The sequence below is a fragment of the Aythya fuligula genome, chromosome 9, assembly GCF_009819795.1.
Source record: "Aythya fuligula isolate bAytFul2 chromosome 9, bAytFul2.pri, whole genome shotgun sequence".
NCBI classification, from domain to species: domain Eukaryota; kingdom Metazoa; phylum Chordata; class Aves; order Anseriformes; family Anatidae; genus Aythya; species Aythya fuligula.
Window position 1 is genome coordinate 13,295,580 of NC_045567.1, and position 13,797 is coordinate 13,309,376.

At 40.3% G+C, this 13,797-nt stretch overlaps 1 protein-coding gene across 1 annotated transcript in view; it reads right to left on the reverse strand.

Moving 5' to 3' along the window:
- LOC116492325 (glypican-5-like) overlaps positions 1-13,797 on the reverse strand; it is a 369,081-nt gene that overhangs the window by 279,506 nt on the left and 75,778 nt on the right. The window contains exon 3 of the mRNA XM_032192922.1: positions 4,208-4,902. Coding sequence (XP_032048813.1) covers positions 4,208-4,902 — 695 coding nt within the window. The remainder of the gene's footprint in view (positions 1-4,207; positions 4,903-13,797) is intronic.

The following is a 13,797-nucleotide window of genomic DNA, read 5'->3' on the forward strand; positions in this document are numbered from 1 at the left end:
GATAACACAGAATCTGTACCTGAGCAGGATGCTGATTCCACAGCACCTGCCTATACAGCACGACACCATCCCACAGACCATCTCTGCCCTTCAGATCCACACCAATAAAAAGTCAGTAGCGCCACATCTGCAAGACCACCAAGCTCCAGGCAAAGCCAAAACTGCAATACCAGGATCTGCTCACTATCAGCAGAGGTGCAGATTTGTAGTTAGCTTGGCCAGACAGATTCTACTTCTGATCCAACAGAAATCTTCCCTGCCTCATATGTTCTTCTGTTCCTATTACCTATCTCCATGAATGCCCCCCGGCTTGCTGGAGGAGTGCTGCAAGCCCACCTCAGTGCCTCGCAAGCACCAGGCACGCTGCCTTGTGGGGCTCGGTCTGGGGAGCACCAACAGCGGCTGGTGAGCAACAGGGGACTCCCCCTGGCAAAGTGCAAGAGCATCCTTCACAAAAAAGTGGTTTAAATGAGATACTTCAGGTTAAGCACATGATCTAGTACTCTGATGAATGGGGAGCTACCTGTGCATTTTTTAAATGTTTATTTTTACTACTTTCATAATCATAACCTTTATATTTTAAGGACTACAAAATTTTACTAAGAGAGAGGGGGAATTTGGCTTGTAATGAATAACCAAGCGAGTAAACTTCCCCCAAGTGCTAGAGACCAGCATGCATTTAACTGCCTCCCCTCCTTGCATTTTACTTCAAGGTATTTTATTTCCACTTAGAATAAAAATAAGAAAACAGGAATGATGCACAAATAAAGCATTTGGTTATAGAATAATATGGCAGACTGAATACATGAGAAAACAACACCTGCCTTTAAAACACAGAAAGGTGCAAACAAAGTACGGAGAAAGACTCAAAAATGATAAGGAAGGGGGAACAAACCTGGTCTCTGTATCTGGCACCAAGAAGCAGTCAGGGCTCCTACCAATATGAAAGACAATTAGATTCCAGCAGACAAACCAGAAAGTAATGATTATGATTGCTGATGCTGCAGACCGTGGCTGGCCCACATTAGGTTAAGTAAACTGGATGCAAGCCAGCATCCCTGAACGGCACGGCACAATCCGCAGCAATCTGAGCAGAGATTATCAATATCTTAAAGGTGACCTTTCACACACGCTATCCCAGCAAATCAGGCAATTCTCGTGGCTCTAATGGAGGAGATCAGCAGAGGCCAGTCTCTTGAAGCCATGCGCTCTTCATATAAATAGGATTTATTTTTTTAATTTTATAATAATTGACTGCACCTCATTTGAGCAAAGTACACTATGCACTTTATTGGTTTATTTCAATCCTTCCCCCTGTTTTAAAGAAAACAATCTAACTTTTCATTATTCATTATCATCCAGGCAGACAGCAAGCTAGAAAAAAACAACGCTAATTTTTAGCCATATTGCCTATTAAAAAAATGTAAAATGTCTTCTAAAAGGGCAGGTGCATTAATTAAGGCTGCCTCAGGATAAATGAAAATTACTAGGAGTGCTCTGCTTTCCTGAATGAGTTTTACATAGATTATTTATAATTGAATGAAACCAATTACAGCATTTGTAACGGAAACTATACATACGTTAAACATTTCCATTTTTGCAGAAGCTGAACTGCATGCACAGGAAAAGATATTTATTTTGTTACAAAGGGAAAAAAAAAGTCTTATTTTTTCTGAAAAAGTAAGTTTTATACAAGTAAAACTATATACTAAAGTACATAAATCCTGGGTACAAAACCGAGCAAGAGCAGCCCAAAAGGGTACAAGTGTAATTGAGAATCAAGGCCCGGATTCCAGGAAGCCATCTCAGACGGAAATCCTGAAGCTGTAGATTCAACTCCTTTCCATTTCTTTAGAGAAGGAAATACAGCTTAATTAGGTTCAATTTTCTAAGTAATGGTTAGCCTCTGCAACTAATCAGGAAAGTTCTAAATCAATATCAGACTAAACGCTTGCTCAAATAACGGAATATGCTCTGTCTTCAAAATATAATCCTACCTGCAGAAATCTGACATCTGAAAAAGTTACGGACTGAGGATAACAAACTGGCATATAGTTTTCATTTTCAAACAGAAAACGTCCTTTGCTATCCTCCAGAGCAGTGTCTCAAACAACACCCAACTTTTTCTTTTTTTTTTTTTTTTTTTTTTTTTGTGCACAGATTTCAGTAGTGGGAGAAAACAAAGAACTTTGGGGAAAAAAAAAAACACAACAGTTTCAAACACAACAGCTCCCTCTGAATTCATTCTTAACGGAAGAAAGAAAATGTTTAAAGTTAGTGCAAGGGAAGTGAGATAGACCCAGGTAAAGTGATTTGAATAGCAATTATCTTTAATGGTCAAAGATCCCTCAGAGGTAATTCTGCTTCAAAATCAGCTAGAAGCAATGCCCTCATTAACTTCATCTGTAATTATCTGATATTCACCTGGATTACACATTCTACTCCATCAGCAAAATAAATACGACTATATTAAGAGGCTTATAAATGCAGTGCAGAATTACATTTTAGTGTTTTGTAGCATACACTGCCTAAGTTGCACACACTGCAGGAAATACCTGTCAGACTATTTTGGCTGTCAGTAGCCAGGAACCTTCAGTTTATTCCTAATTATTTCTGTGTAATCAATAATGAAATAGTGTGACAATTTAAAGAGGCACCTACCTATAGTCAGATAAAACTAATAGGTAATAATTAAGAATACATTTTCATTTCCTTTCTAGACACACATATAAATAACCTGATAGTGAAAATTAGAGCAGATGTGAGAGTACTGTTTAATACACACCCTACGCCTAGCACTGCTTTATAGTATGTTTTATGATGCTACCAACTACACATAAGCACAAGCAAGATCTGTCCTACAATGCACATAGGCTCGAACGCCAATTGTGCAGTAGCCAAGAAATTGAACATTTTTCTTAATATTTCATATTTATCTTCAGATACCAAACTAGCAGATACAGGGGTCATGGATGAAAAGGAAAAGGAGGACATCAGGCAACATGGGCTAAGGTAACTCCAAATACACAGTGATAATCCTATCAAATTACTAAAAGTGCGTGTGGGGGGGGATTATTTGTTTAGATAAACCATGACTTTTTTATGTTCTGTCAGTATCTGCCTCTGTCAGCTCTCCTAAATTGAAGAAAGATGTGATGTTAGGTTACGTGAAAGCTTACAAACATGCAGGCTTTTTCTCCTGGTAAACTATGTTCTTAGTTTAAAAACACCCTCTGTAGTATCTTATTATATATATTTTTTCCCCTCTTACATAATATGATGGCCAGAGTTCAACATAGGAATTAACTTTATAGATCTCTGCATTCCCTTCTCATTTATTCTCTGCAAGAATTCCTTCCCTGAGAAAGGTGAATCTATCTGCATCTCTTTTTTCAGATTAGTTTTTCTCCTGCTTAAGGCCACACTATTTTTTGCACTGACAGTCCTGTGGAACTTCATAGAGATGATGCCAGCAGCACCATTACTCATTTCAGTAGTTTCTGGTCTAATCTTCAACACCTTGAGAGAACACCTGTCAGTCACATGCTACTGTTATTTATGAGACCAACCACGTATAAAAGATAGAACCATTTAAATGTATTTTGTTCCTCTGCTTGTGTAAATGCTGTCAAAGAATTAATTTTTTCAGTGCTCTTTTTTCAACGTTCTTTGGAGGAGTGTACTCTCTATAGAACTCTACTACCTTCCTGATGTCTCGATGGTCAGCACAAAAACAAAGCAACTGTAAAATTATGGAAATATTAATTTCTTTGCATTTAATTAGAAAAACACACTTTTAAGCCCTTACACTGTTCCTTATGGAAAGTCCCCACACATTACAAATATTCACACGCCAGGGGAACACTGCTCCTGGAGTTCCAGGATCAGATGCTTTAGAGCATGAAAATATGCTGTTGATATCAAGTATAATATACTCCCCTTGTTTGTTTAGAAAATTCTGCAGACAAGCCAGAGCGATTTGCTTTACCGAGCTACTTCTCAAGGAACAAACATTTTCCCCACTTTCATTTCAGTGCAGACTGTTGAACCCCATCATAATTATCAGCAATATTTTCACTAACTATTAAAAAAGATCTGGATGAAAAAATAAAAATTGATCCAAAGACAACATCAAGTTGTTCAAATATTTACTCATCCAATAATGAAACTTATAGATGTGAGTAGGGAATAATTAGAGAGCACTTACCGTAGCAGAGAGCTGTGGTCCATTCAGCTGTGCATGCAGGATGGCTTCATTGATGGAGTTCCGGATTCCTGTCAGTGCGATTTCCAGGTCATGCGAGGCAGCCATCTCGTTTGTCAGATACTCCAGCGTGGAGATATACTCCCTCCATTGGGCATCCAGTTCTGACACACTGGCCAAGCAGCCCCTCATTACGTTGAGGCAATATCCGACGCAGGGTCTGATTAGTGTCAGGCCCTGGCAATGAGGGCAGTACTGCATCTTCACCAGAGCTCTGCTGCATTCCTTGCTGAGAACTGCATGTTCAGTAGTATTTATTACTTCGATGCCCAGGCTGAGGGCCTGGCTGAGCATCCTGCTTGCCCAAAGAGATTTTGACAGCTCTGTAACCATGTTTCTAGAATAGCGTCCGAAAGGATTTATGTCTTGCCTCGTAAGTCTTAGACACTCTGTATAGTCCTCTGATAAATCTGTAATTCCTGGGTTTATTAGCCGACTATACACAAGAGGAAAGAGACTGTCAAAGAACCGTAATACAGCACCTTCCACTGTAGTCTCTGCGCCCAGGATGTAGAGAGAGATGTCTCTAAAAAGCTTTTTAACAGGCTCCGCTGCTTCTTTCGCCATAGGTCTGTAAGCTGTCTCGAACAGGGAACTTGTGCGGTTTTCAGCTAAGCGAAGCAAGGACTCAAAGGCCTCTAAAAAAGGGCAGGGGAGAGAGAGAGAAAGATGTCTGATGTTAATAGCCAGCAGCTACATCTCAGGCACATAACTTTACTGTCCTGAATAGGAACACCAAGAGTTACATGAAATCTGCAATACGAATACACTAGTAGTTAATACTGCTTTCATCGGTAATATGATTAAAAAGACTGGTAAATATTACATGTGCATAATAAAGGCAACTCATAATACACAAGCAATTTCTTAAAATTCTTACTGTATTCTGGCTGGCTAGACCCTGACCCAAACTCTAGCGGCCAGTGCTGGGCTTCCACAGACAGATCTGTCTAGATAGCTTTCGTAACTGCCTCTGCATTTGGTCAGCCCAAGCAGACACATTACCAAAACATCCCTACATCAACAACAGATGTTGCTGACTTAGCACACAGGGAGGGGTACAACATTTTTCATGCCTTGTATATGTTGCTATAAAACTGCAGAATACTCGAATAGGCAGAAGTTCCAGGCAGTCTGGAACTGTTAGACAGGAGTAACTGGTACCAGGAGGGGGTCTGTGATACACCCATCACAGCACTACTGCTGCACTGGACTGCATGAATAGTGGTAGAATATCCACATTTAATAAAACACAGAGTGAAAATTCAAACTTCTTGTAAAGCTGTAATGAAGATGCAGTGAGTCTGAAGAAGTCAAAGAATAACACATACATCTCATCAGTGCACAGAAATGATGATCCTCACTCATTAGTTGTACTTCTCAACTACAACTGTTTGAAATGATTTAATAACTTTTTAATAGTTTCATGAAAGCAACATCTTGATAATAATCACAGCTTAAGTATTATTAGCTTTTCATCCCGGATGATCTACTGCTACAAAATACTACATCAACAATGGGAAAAAGAGTGAAGGCCCTACAGTCTTGTTGAGGCTTGTATAATACATACTTGTACACATTTGGACAGCTGACGTGCAGAGTCAATGTGGGCCAGAATGAAAGGCTAGACAAAGCTGACATACAAAAAGCAACTTTCAGATAAAGCTGCTGGGCAGCAGCTCAATGAAAACTTAAGATAAGTGAATGCAAACAGAAGCTGAAGTCTTTGTTTCACAGAGCTGCGAGTGGATGGCTGAGATGCACTTCCCACAAAGAACAACTTAGGGATGAAGGAAAGATGCCACTGGAAGAAATTCTCTGTTAACATTGGCTAGGTCTGGGCTCCAGCCAGTAGTCGGGCAGGACTCAACATCAAGCCCTCTATGAACTAAGAATGAAATGAAATTATAAGTGAAATACTGTTTTCCTGAACTTGACTACACCACTTTCAAGTGACAAAAAAATAAAATTTAAAAAGTGCAATTGTTAATGTATTTCGAATTGTGAAAGGTAAATGTTATCTGTCCAAAACACTGCGGGAGGTGCTAGAACTTCTAGACAGAGGCAAGGAAGGAATCAATTCCCAAGATTATTTTAAGGACACAGAAGGCAGTAATCCGAACCATTCCGACTGCTTTCTTTGGAAGCTGTACAACAAAAAGCCTCTGACATAAATCATTTTTGCACTTCTCTGGATGGTGAGTAGTTCCAGTCGGGGCTGGAAGCCTATCACTTTATACCTCCCGAGGACTGGCCAGATAATGAGTTTTCAGTCTAATCCTACTCTGCATTCATCTGAACATCACCACGTGATTCAGCGCCACGTAATGCAAACTGATTTCACCCAAAGATCAGCTTGGCAAAGGAGCAGGCACAATCCTGTAAATCAAGATTAGCATGCACTGGCAAAGTTTAGTAGAAAAGCCTGCTCAGTGCCTTCCTCTATTACATCTCTCTGGGCAACTAACTTGCTTGTTATCAGGAGCATTACAATCCCTTCACCACAATGGGTGATTTAACCAGACAGGTAATACACAACACTTCATCATACATTAAATCCTCAGTGTTTTACACACGCATGCACACACCCCTCCCATGAGCTGCTTCCTTCTGCCTGAGAACCACTTCTGCGTTCTCACCGGTATTACAACTAGTGCTCTGGAAGAGCATATAAAATCCTAGAATTTAAAAAAATCAGGTACCTTTCCATTTAAAAACAAGAAAGTTCATTCTCAGGCAGAGAAACACCTTGCCAAGTTTCAGAATGAAACAGATTTTTACAGCTATGTTAAAAATTCCAATTGGATTCGTGATGGAAACACCGACACAACCCAAACCACAGCACAGTCAGCTGTGTGCTGCTGCACTCTCAGCATTTTTTTGTTTGCCAAATCACTTGGTTATTTTTATTTATGGGGGAAATCTAACTACTATTTTTAATCACACTGAAAAGGCAATGGGGATATTAAAAACATGAAAACCGTGCCCTAGGGGTTTCCTCCTTCGCTTGTACCTTTTCTCTTACAGATGTGCAGTTTACATTACATAATGGAAGCAGGGACTCTCTTCAACAATGCCAGTACGTTCTGACACTCTTGCCCCTTCCCGTCCACTTCTGTCAAGTCTGAACTGCAACCATCCATCTCCTTATCTGAACAAGACTAAGTGAAATGCATTTACGAATTTGCAAGGATCTTCAATTTCCTGAGAATTAACAGCCCCCAGTGAAAGATGAGAGCAAAACAGTCAGCAATGATGTACATCCCAAGGAAACAGATTTCAGGAGCCTCCTGGGATACTAAGTTGTAGACACTTATGAAACCACATAGCTTTATCTCCAAATCTCTCTTGACTGTCAAAATTGTGTGTTCAATTAAACAGAACAGCGTTAGTCTGACACAAGTATGAAATTAAAATATTTCAGAGTGTCATTTATTTTTCATTGCATAACAGAACTGTGATTGTAGATAACTTAATTCCTCCTGCAAACAGAGCCAAAACATCAGGCATATGGTACAGAAATCATCTCTGCTGATTGTAGATGTGGTGTAAACATCTGTACTGTGTCACTTACTTCCTTATCACCATTGGTCAGACACAAAAATAGACTTGTGCTTGCAGGCACTCTAAGCAATCTTTGAGAAGGAAATCTATAGGTCTTTTTTTCTTGTTATAAGGCATTAAGAGATGTTTGAGAATCAAATTACTGGATCAGCTGCATGTTCTTAGATAGAAATAACATGACTTCATGCAGTTGAAGTTGGTTTACATTCTGATCGTGCAGAGAAAGCAACCTTAGCATCTTGTTTTAAAGGTGACTAATTAAGTACTTTTAATGCACTTCTATCGTCCTTTGTACAGTTTCTAGATCCCAAAAGTTACCACTGTCTCCGAAATAGGACGTTCATCTATGCTGTCAAATACAGCAAGCCTTGAACTCACAAAAAGCTGAATCTTAAGCCTAAGCACACTCCAAGGAGAGAAATATTCAATTGTCATTCACAGCCTTTCATCTCAACCCTCCACCAAGAGCAAGGGACCATAACATGCAAATACATTGATTATGAGCAGAAATAAGTTGCAAGCAAAATTCTCCAGAATTTGAGGAAGACATGATATATAGTTTGCCTTCATTTAGTATTAAAATAAACAAGAAGAAAACCACACTTGTTCTCATGTTCTTCAAGAGCAGCTTTTTGATTTCAGGCTACAGGGAGACAAACAACAGCCAGTTTTGGATTTGGAACTAACACACCAGTAGCTCATTAATGAAATCAGGCAACATCAGCTTCCAGGAGGAGAACTTTGTTCAGATTGTTTATCATGCACCCACAAAATAGCTGACACAACCACTGAAGAGTCTGTGACAGTCCAACACAACTGACCAAATAGAGCTCACCTCTGGAAACTTCACGTCTGAACAGCTGGTGTTTGAAAATCAGCTTCTGGAGACAAGCCCAGTTACGACAAGATGCCACGGTGGTGTTGCTGCACAGAGGCTGCCAGGCCAAGCAGCTAAACAGTTTGCATTCTGGGCTTCCAGTATGGTTCCTACTATTCACATACACCGAAAAATTTATTATGCTCAGTGTAACACACAAACATTGCTTCGCACGTATGGTATCCATGCTTACTCACCACAAGCACGGCATAGTTTGGTTTTGAGTGACAGCTCCCTGCCAACCCATACATATTCTACGATTCTGACAGGAATGCATCCACCCTGATGCAGAGGATGCTTTACTTCTCTTAAACCAGCCACCAGCTACATTTCATGTACCTAATGAAAAAAAAAAAATCACAATTGAGGCCTGACTTATCTCGTACTAGCTTCCTGCATCAGTGTTACACCACTGACTTCAATAGGATTTAATCCCAGTTCAGCCCATTGTAATGTCAGAAGAAGCTGCATAATTCAAGTGCTTTTGCTAAAGAAACCTGCAAACAGGGTGAAGAGGGAAAAACAGATTCAGGAGGCTTGTATCAGTCTGTCTGAAACTGCTGTGCCAGCATTTCCCAAAGATTTCCTCTAGTCTTCCACCACCTGAAGTTTTGTTTGGGGGAAAAAAAAAAAAAAAAAAAAAAAAAAAAAGACTTTAAACGATAGTATAGATTAAAGCAACTCCTCCGACAATCCGACAAGAGTTTTCCAAGAAAATCTGGATTCAAGTATGACAGCCGTGCACAGAGTTTCCTTCTCTCTGTTCTTCCAGACTTTCACATAATATTGAAATCGTTCTGTAAGCAACTGGGTTGAGATGGCAGCATCAGGAGCAGGCTAAGCACCTTACAGCTCACTGGATTATGAATCAACCCAAATGCAATGTTCCTTTCTTTCCACGTGTCCAACACTGCAATGGCAGTGTGGGAACCATTTTCCCCAAACAAAGTCAATCTAAGCATCAGAAACCTCTGTGCAGCAGAGGCTCAGATATAGTGGGCCTACTCTGGCTGAGCCCCCTCGTCTTCAAAGACCAACGTCATAGAAGCGAGCGCAATGACACGCAGATGTAGAAGGAAAGTCACTGTTATTGCCATTGTGCTTCTGTGTGCAACACAGAGCTGGCACCTGGCCCACAGCACTGACAAGGTAAGACCACCCTGCTAATGCAACGGCTCTCCACCACTTTACTAATTCCTTAAATTCTGCAATAATTGAAAGCATGCTAACTTAAAAAACAACTACAAAAAAAAAAACCAACGACCAACACCACACTACTAAAAGGGAAAATATTGTCTTATAAACATTACTGAAACTATTCAGTAATATTCAATAAACCAAAAGTAGCAACAAACACTGAATCTATCTATACAGGAATAGCATCTGCATACATTTTAGATTTGAGTGTGATCATGAAAGAAGAATGTCAAATTTACGTAGCTCCATTATTTCTTTGGTCTCTTAGGACCACACTAATATTTGGCTCCTTTCCCTTCAACATCTTGCACTTATTACAAAGTTACAGAATGAATGAAAGCTACAGTTTGTTGAACAATAGCTTCCTTTTAATGCTTTCAAGTCCTTTAAATCTTCTGCATCTTTATGGTTTGCCAAAATACAGGACAACATATTAATGTTTTGCAGCAGTAGGAATGAAGTACAAATTATTTGCAATTTGATATACAGAGTACTAAGTATACAGCAAAAAGTCATACATGTACATACCTACATGACACACATGATAAAATTCAGAGTTGTATGATTTCAGATATGCAATGACCTCCAAACATATTTGCAAGTATAAAAACAACAGACTGCTCAAACAGCGTCATTAAACAACATGAGCAGGGTTTTGTTTCTTTAAGTTCTTACAGTTACTTTGAAAAAGAACTTAAGTGCAAACCAAATTGTATCATGTTCACAGAGACAGAACCTGAAATCCAGTTATTCATTAAGTTTTCATTTTCGTTTTGAAAACTTATAACTTGAAGCTTCATTTCTTTGCTACTGGCAAAATGTCACAATATAGAATGTCAAGGACTGGATGTTTCTTCTGATTTACCCTGAATTATTATGCTAAATAAAGTTCCACAACTTTTTACAAATACTCTATTTTTTCATTTTTTCATATGTTGTTCCTTTTAGAATGACAGGCTTCCTATATATAAATGCAGTTGCTTTTCACAGAGTTGATGAGAAATAACATTGTCAGTCCATTTGCATAGTACTTCTATCTGCAGCATTTAGAGTGCAATTGCTCCTTTTCAAACTGAGCAGTTTCAAGTAAAACCAGATCAGTTGACCAGCAGAAAGCTGGAGACCAGATGCGGCATTAACCTTTTATGACACCTCTGGGCGTGCACGGACAGATAAATAAAGCAAATAGTTCCTCTGGAATATTTGTGCAGTACGAGGCTGACAGCATCGCAGTGCTAAGATGATCTAGAACAGGAAAAGCCCTGAGGACAGCAGCCATCGGTACTACTCTCCTTCCATCGGGACAGAATTCCAGCAGAGCATGCGTATAATTCACACCTCTCAAATTTGAGTCTGCCAGCTATTACTTAGTAACACAAATTCACAGCTTTAACAGGAGTTGGGCCAAAGTAACTGAACTGAGAACTACAGCTGTGCTTCAGTAGTATCAGCTATGCTTTTCGTTTGTTTTCCAAGAACAACTACTTTATAAAATATTTCTCACAATATACAAGGGAAAAAATCACCAGTAGCTATGTATCTACGCTGCAAAAAGGTAGTTGGATTCTTCAGATAATCATCTTGAAAGATCTTAGGGGGTTTAACAACCACTTGAGACTGGGTACAGAAACAATGTTAGACGATTAACCTGATCAGTCCTTGAAACACTACCTGGAAGCTGCAGCTCTAGCAAGCAGCGTATCGTTCCCAAGCTGCCTTACAGCACTAACCACTTGCAAAAGAGCTCTGGATGACAATTCTATAATAATCAACATTTCAACATAAATCCACAGAAGCAGTCTATAAATTGCTCAAATTAAGTCTAGCTGAAATATTCTATTGAAAAAAAAAAGTTTTTAGCACAAAAAAAAAGTTGCTGCTTTTATTTTTCAGGTTAAAACCCTGTGCACAGTTGCAAAGATGTATAGTGAACTGAAAAGTCATCGTTTCTCCTTAGAAAATAAAAAAGCTTTCCTGTAAACATGTCGTGGTTTAACCCGGCTGGCAGCTAAACACCACGCAGCCGTTCGCTCACCCTCCCCCCTCCCTCTCTGGGACGGGGGAGAGAAATGGAAAGTGAAGCCCGTGAGTTGAGATAAAGACAGTTTAATAAGACAGGAAAATAATAATAATAATAATAATAATGATGATACAATGGTGATAATACGAAAGTAATAATAGTATGTACAAACAAGTGATGCACAATGCAATTGCTCACCACCCGCTGACCGATGCCCAGCCTAACCCTGAGCAGTCCGGCCCCCTCCCCCCGGCTAGCCACCCCTATATATTGTTTAGCATGACGTCAGATGGTATGGAATACCCCTTTGGCTAGTTTGGGTCACCTGTCCTGGGTCTGTCCCCTCCCAGCTCTTACTGCACCCCCCAGCCTGCCCGTTGGCAGGACAGAGCAAAGGCTGAGATGTCCTTGGCTTAGTATAAGCACTGCTCTGCAACAATTAAAGCATCGGGGTGTTATCAGCACTCTTCTCATTCTAAGCCAAAACACAGCATTCCACCAGCTACTAGGAAGAAAATTAATTCTGTGCTAACTGAAACCAGGACAAAACATAAACAACAGCTTGGACAATATTTTCTTTAAAATCAACCCTAGATCATTACTTTTCTGGATAAGGAAAACTCCCAGTATCTTTTCAAATAAGGGTCTTGCTGTGCTTACTTCGGACATATGGGAGTATTACTGCAAAAATGTAGCCGGCCCCAAAAGGTAAGCACGTTGGCCCAGCAATCCCAACTTGCACAGCGTTAGACAGGATTTATACTGGGCCCTAGAAAAGCTGCTCACAATTTGGTTTCTTCAGAACAGATACTCAGCACGTATGGCTACAACCCCTTTGAATGAGCAGAACCTCCAATGCCAACGTCTTCTACAGGTTTTGTGCCATTTTCAATGCACATTAATTATTACATTGCAACTGCAGGTTTCTCAGAACTCACCAGGTTGTCACTGAAATACACAGCAAACAACAGAACTCGAGCTATCTGCCTAGGAAAGAAAGCCAGGGCATGCCTGGCATGGGGACAGTGGCACACGCAAAGCACTGACACAGAACTACTACTGCCACCAGGAGTGGTGCAGAACAATCACCTCCTTCTTTCTGGGGCCTGTAACAATTCCTTCCCACATGGGTAAGCAATTTTTCAATGCTGGGAATCACCACACTACATATGCTTGCATGCAAGTAGTCTTACTGCAGTCTCTAGGATTTAAGTGTTTCACATAATTTCCTCCCACTTTCTGTCCAGACTGCTGGACAGAATAAAAGGTTATCGCTTCTATTTGGATTTCCCAAGAGGTCTGCTTTTATTAGAAGTACGTTTGGAGTGAGATACTTAGCACATACAGCATAGCTTACAGACCTAAAGCAGACATGGGGAAGAATCTCAGTGCACCTCACCACTGCAGGACAGGCTGGCTCAGCACACATTTATCACAGTGCTCCAAATGTGCTGGGTCTGCATAGGGTACAAAAAAATTCCAAACTGGAAACTATGCCTGGGTGAGAGAGCAAGGACACCACATGTAGGACACATAAAAGTGTGTTCTGGAGCGAATCATAGCTAACTGTGGGCTACTGCCACATGAACACCAGAAGCTCCAAAATGCAGTTAGGTGAGGAGACATCTAATGCACAAGTCAAATGTGGATATGCAGAGATATCGCCATAAACTACTTGAGGAAACTATTCCTAACACACAGTGCCAGAACCTAATTGTGCAGCCTTCCTGCAAATGAAAACCCCAGAGAAGGTGAAAGCTGTGCCAATGACACACAGTGCCAGGCACTAGTACCAGAGGGGAATGGATGCCACCATTGGAGGGCTTTTATCTTGGTGGTCTGCTGGGGCTCAAATGCATTGCAGATTTAACACGA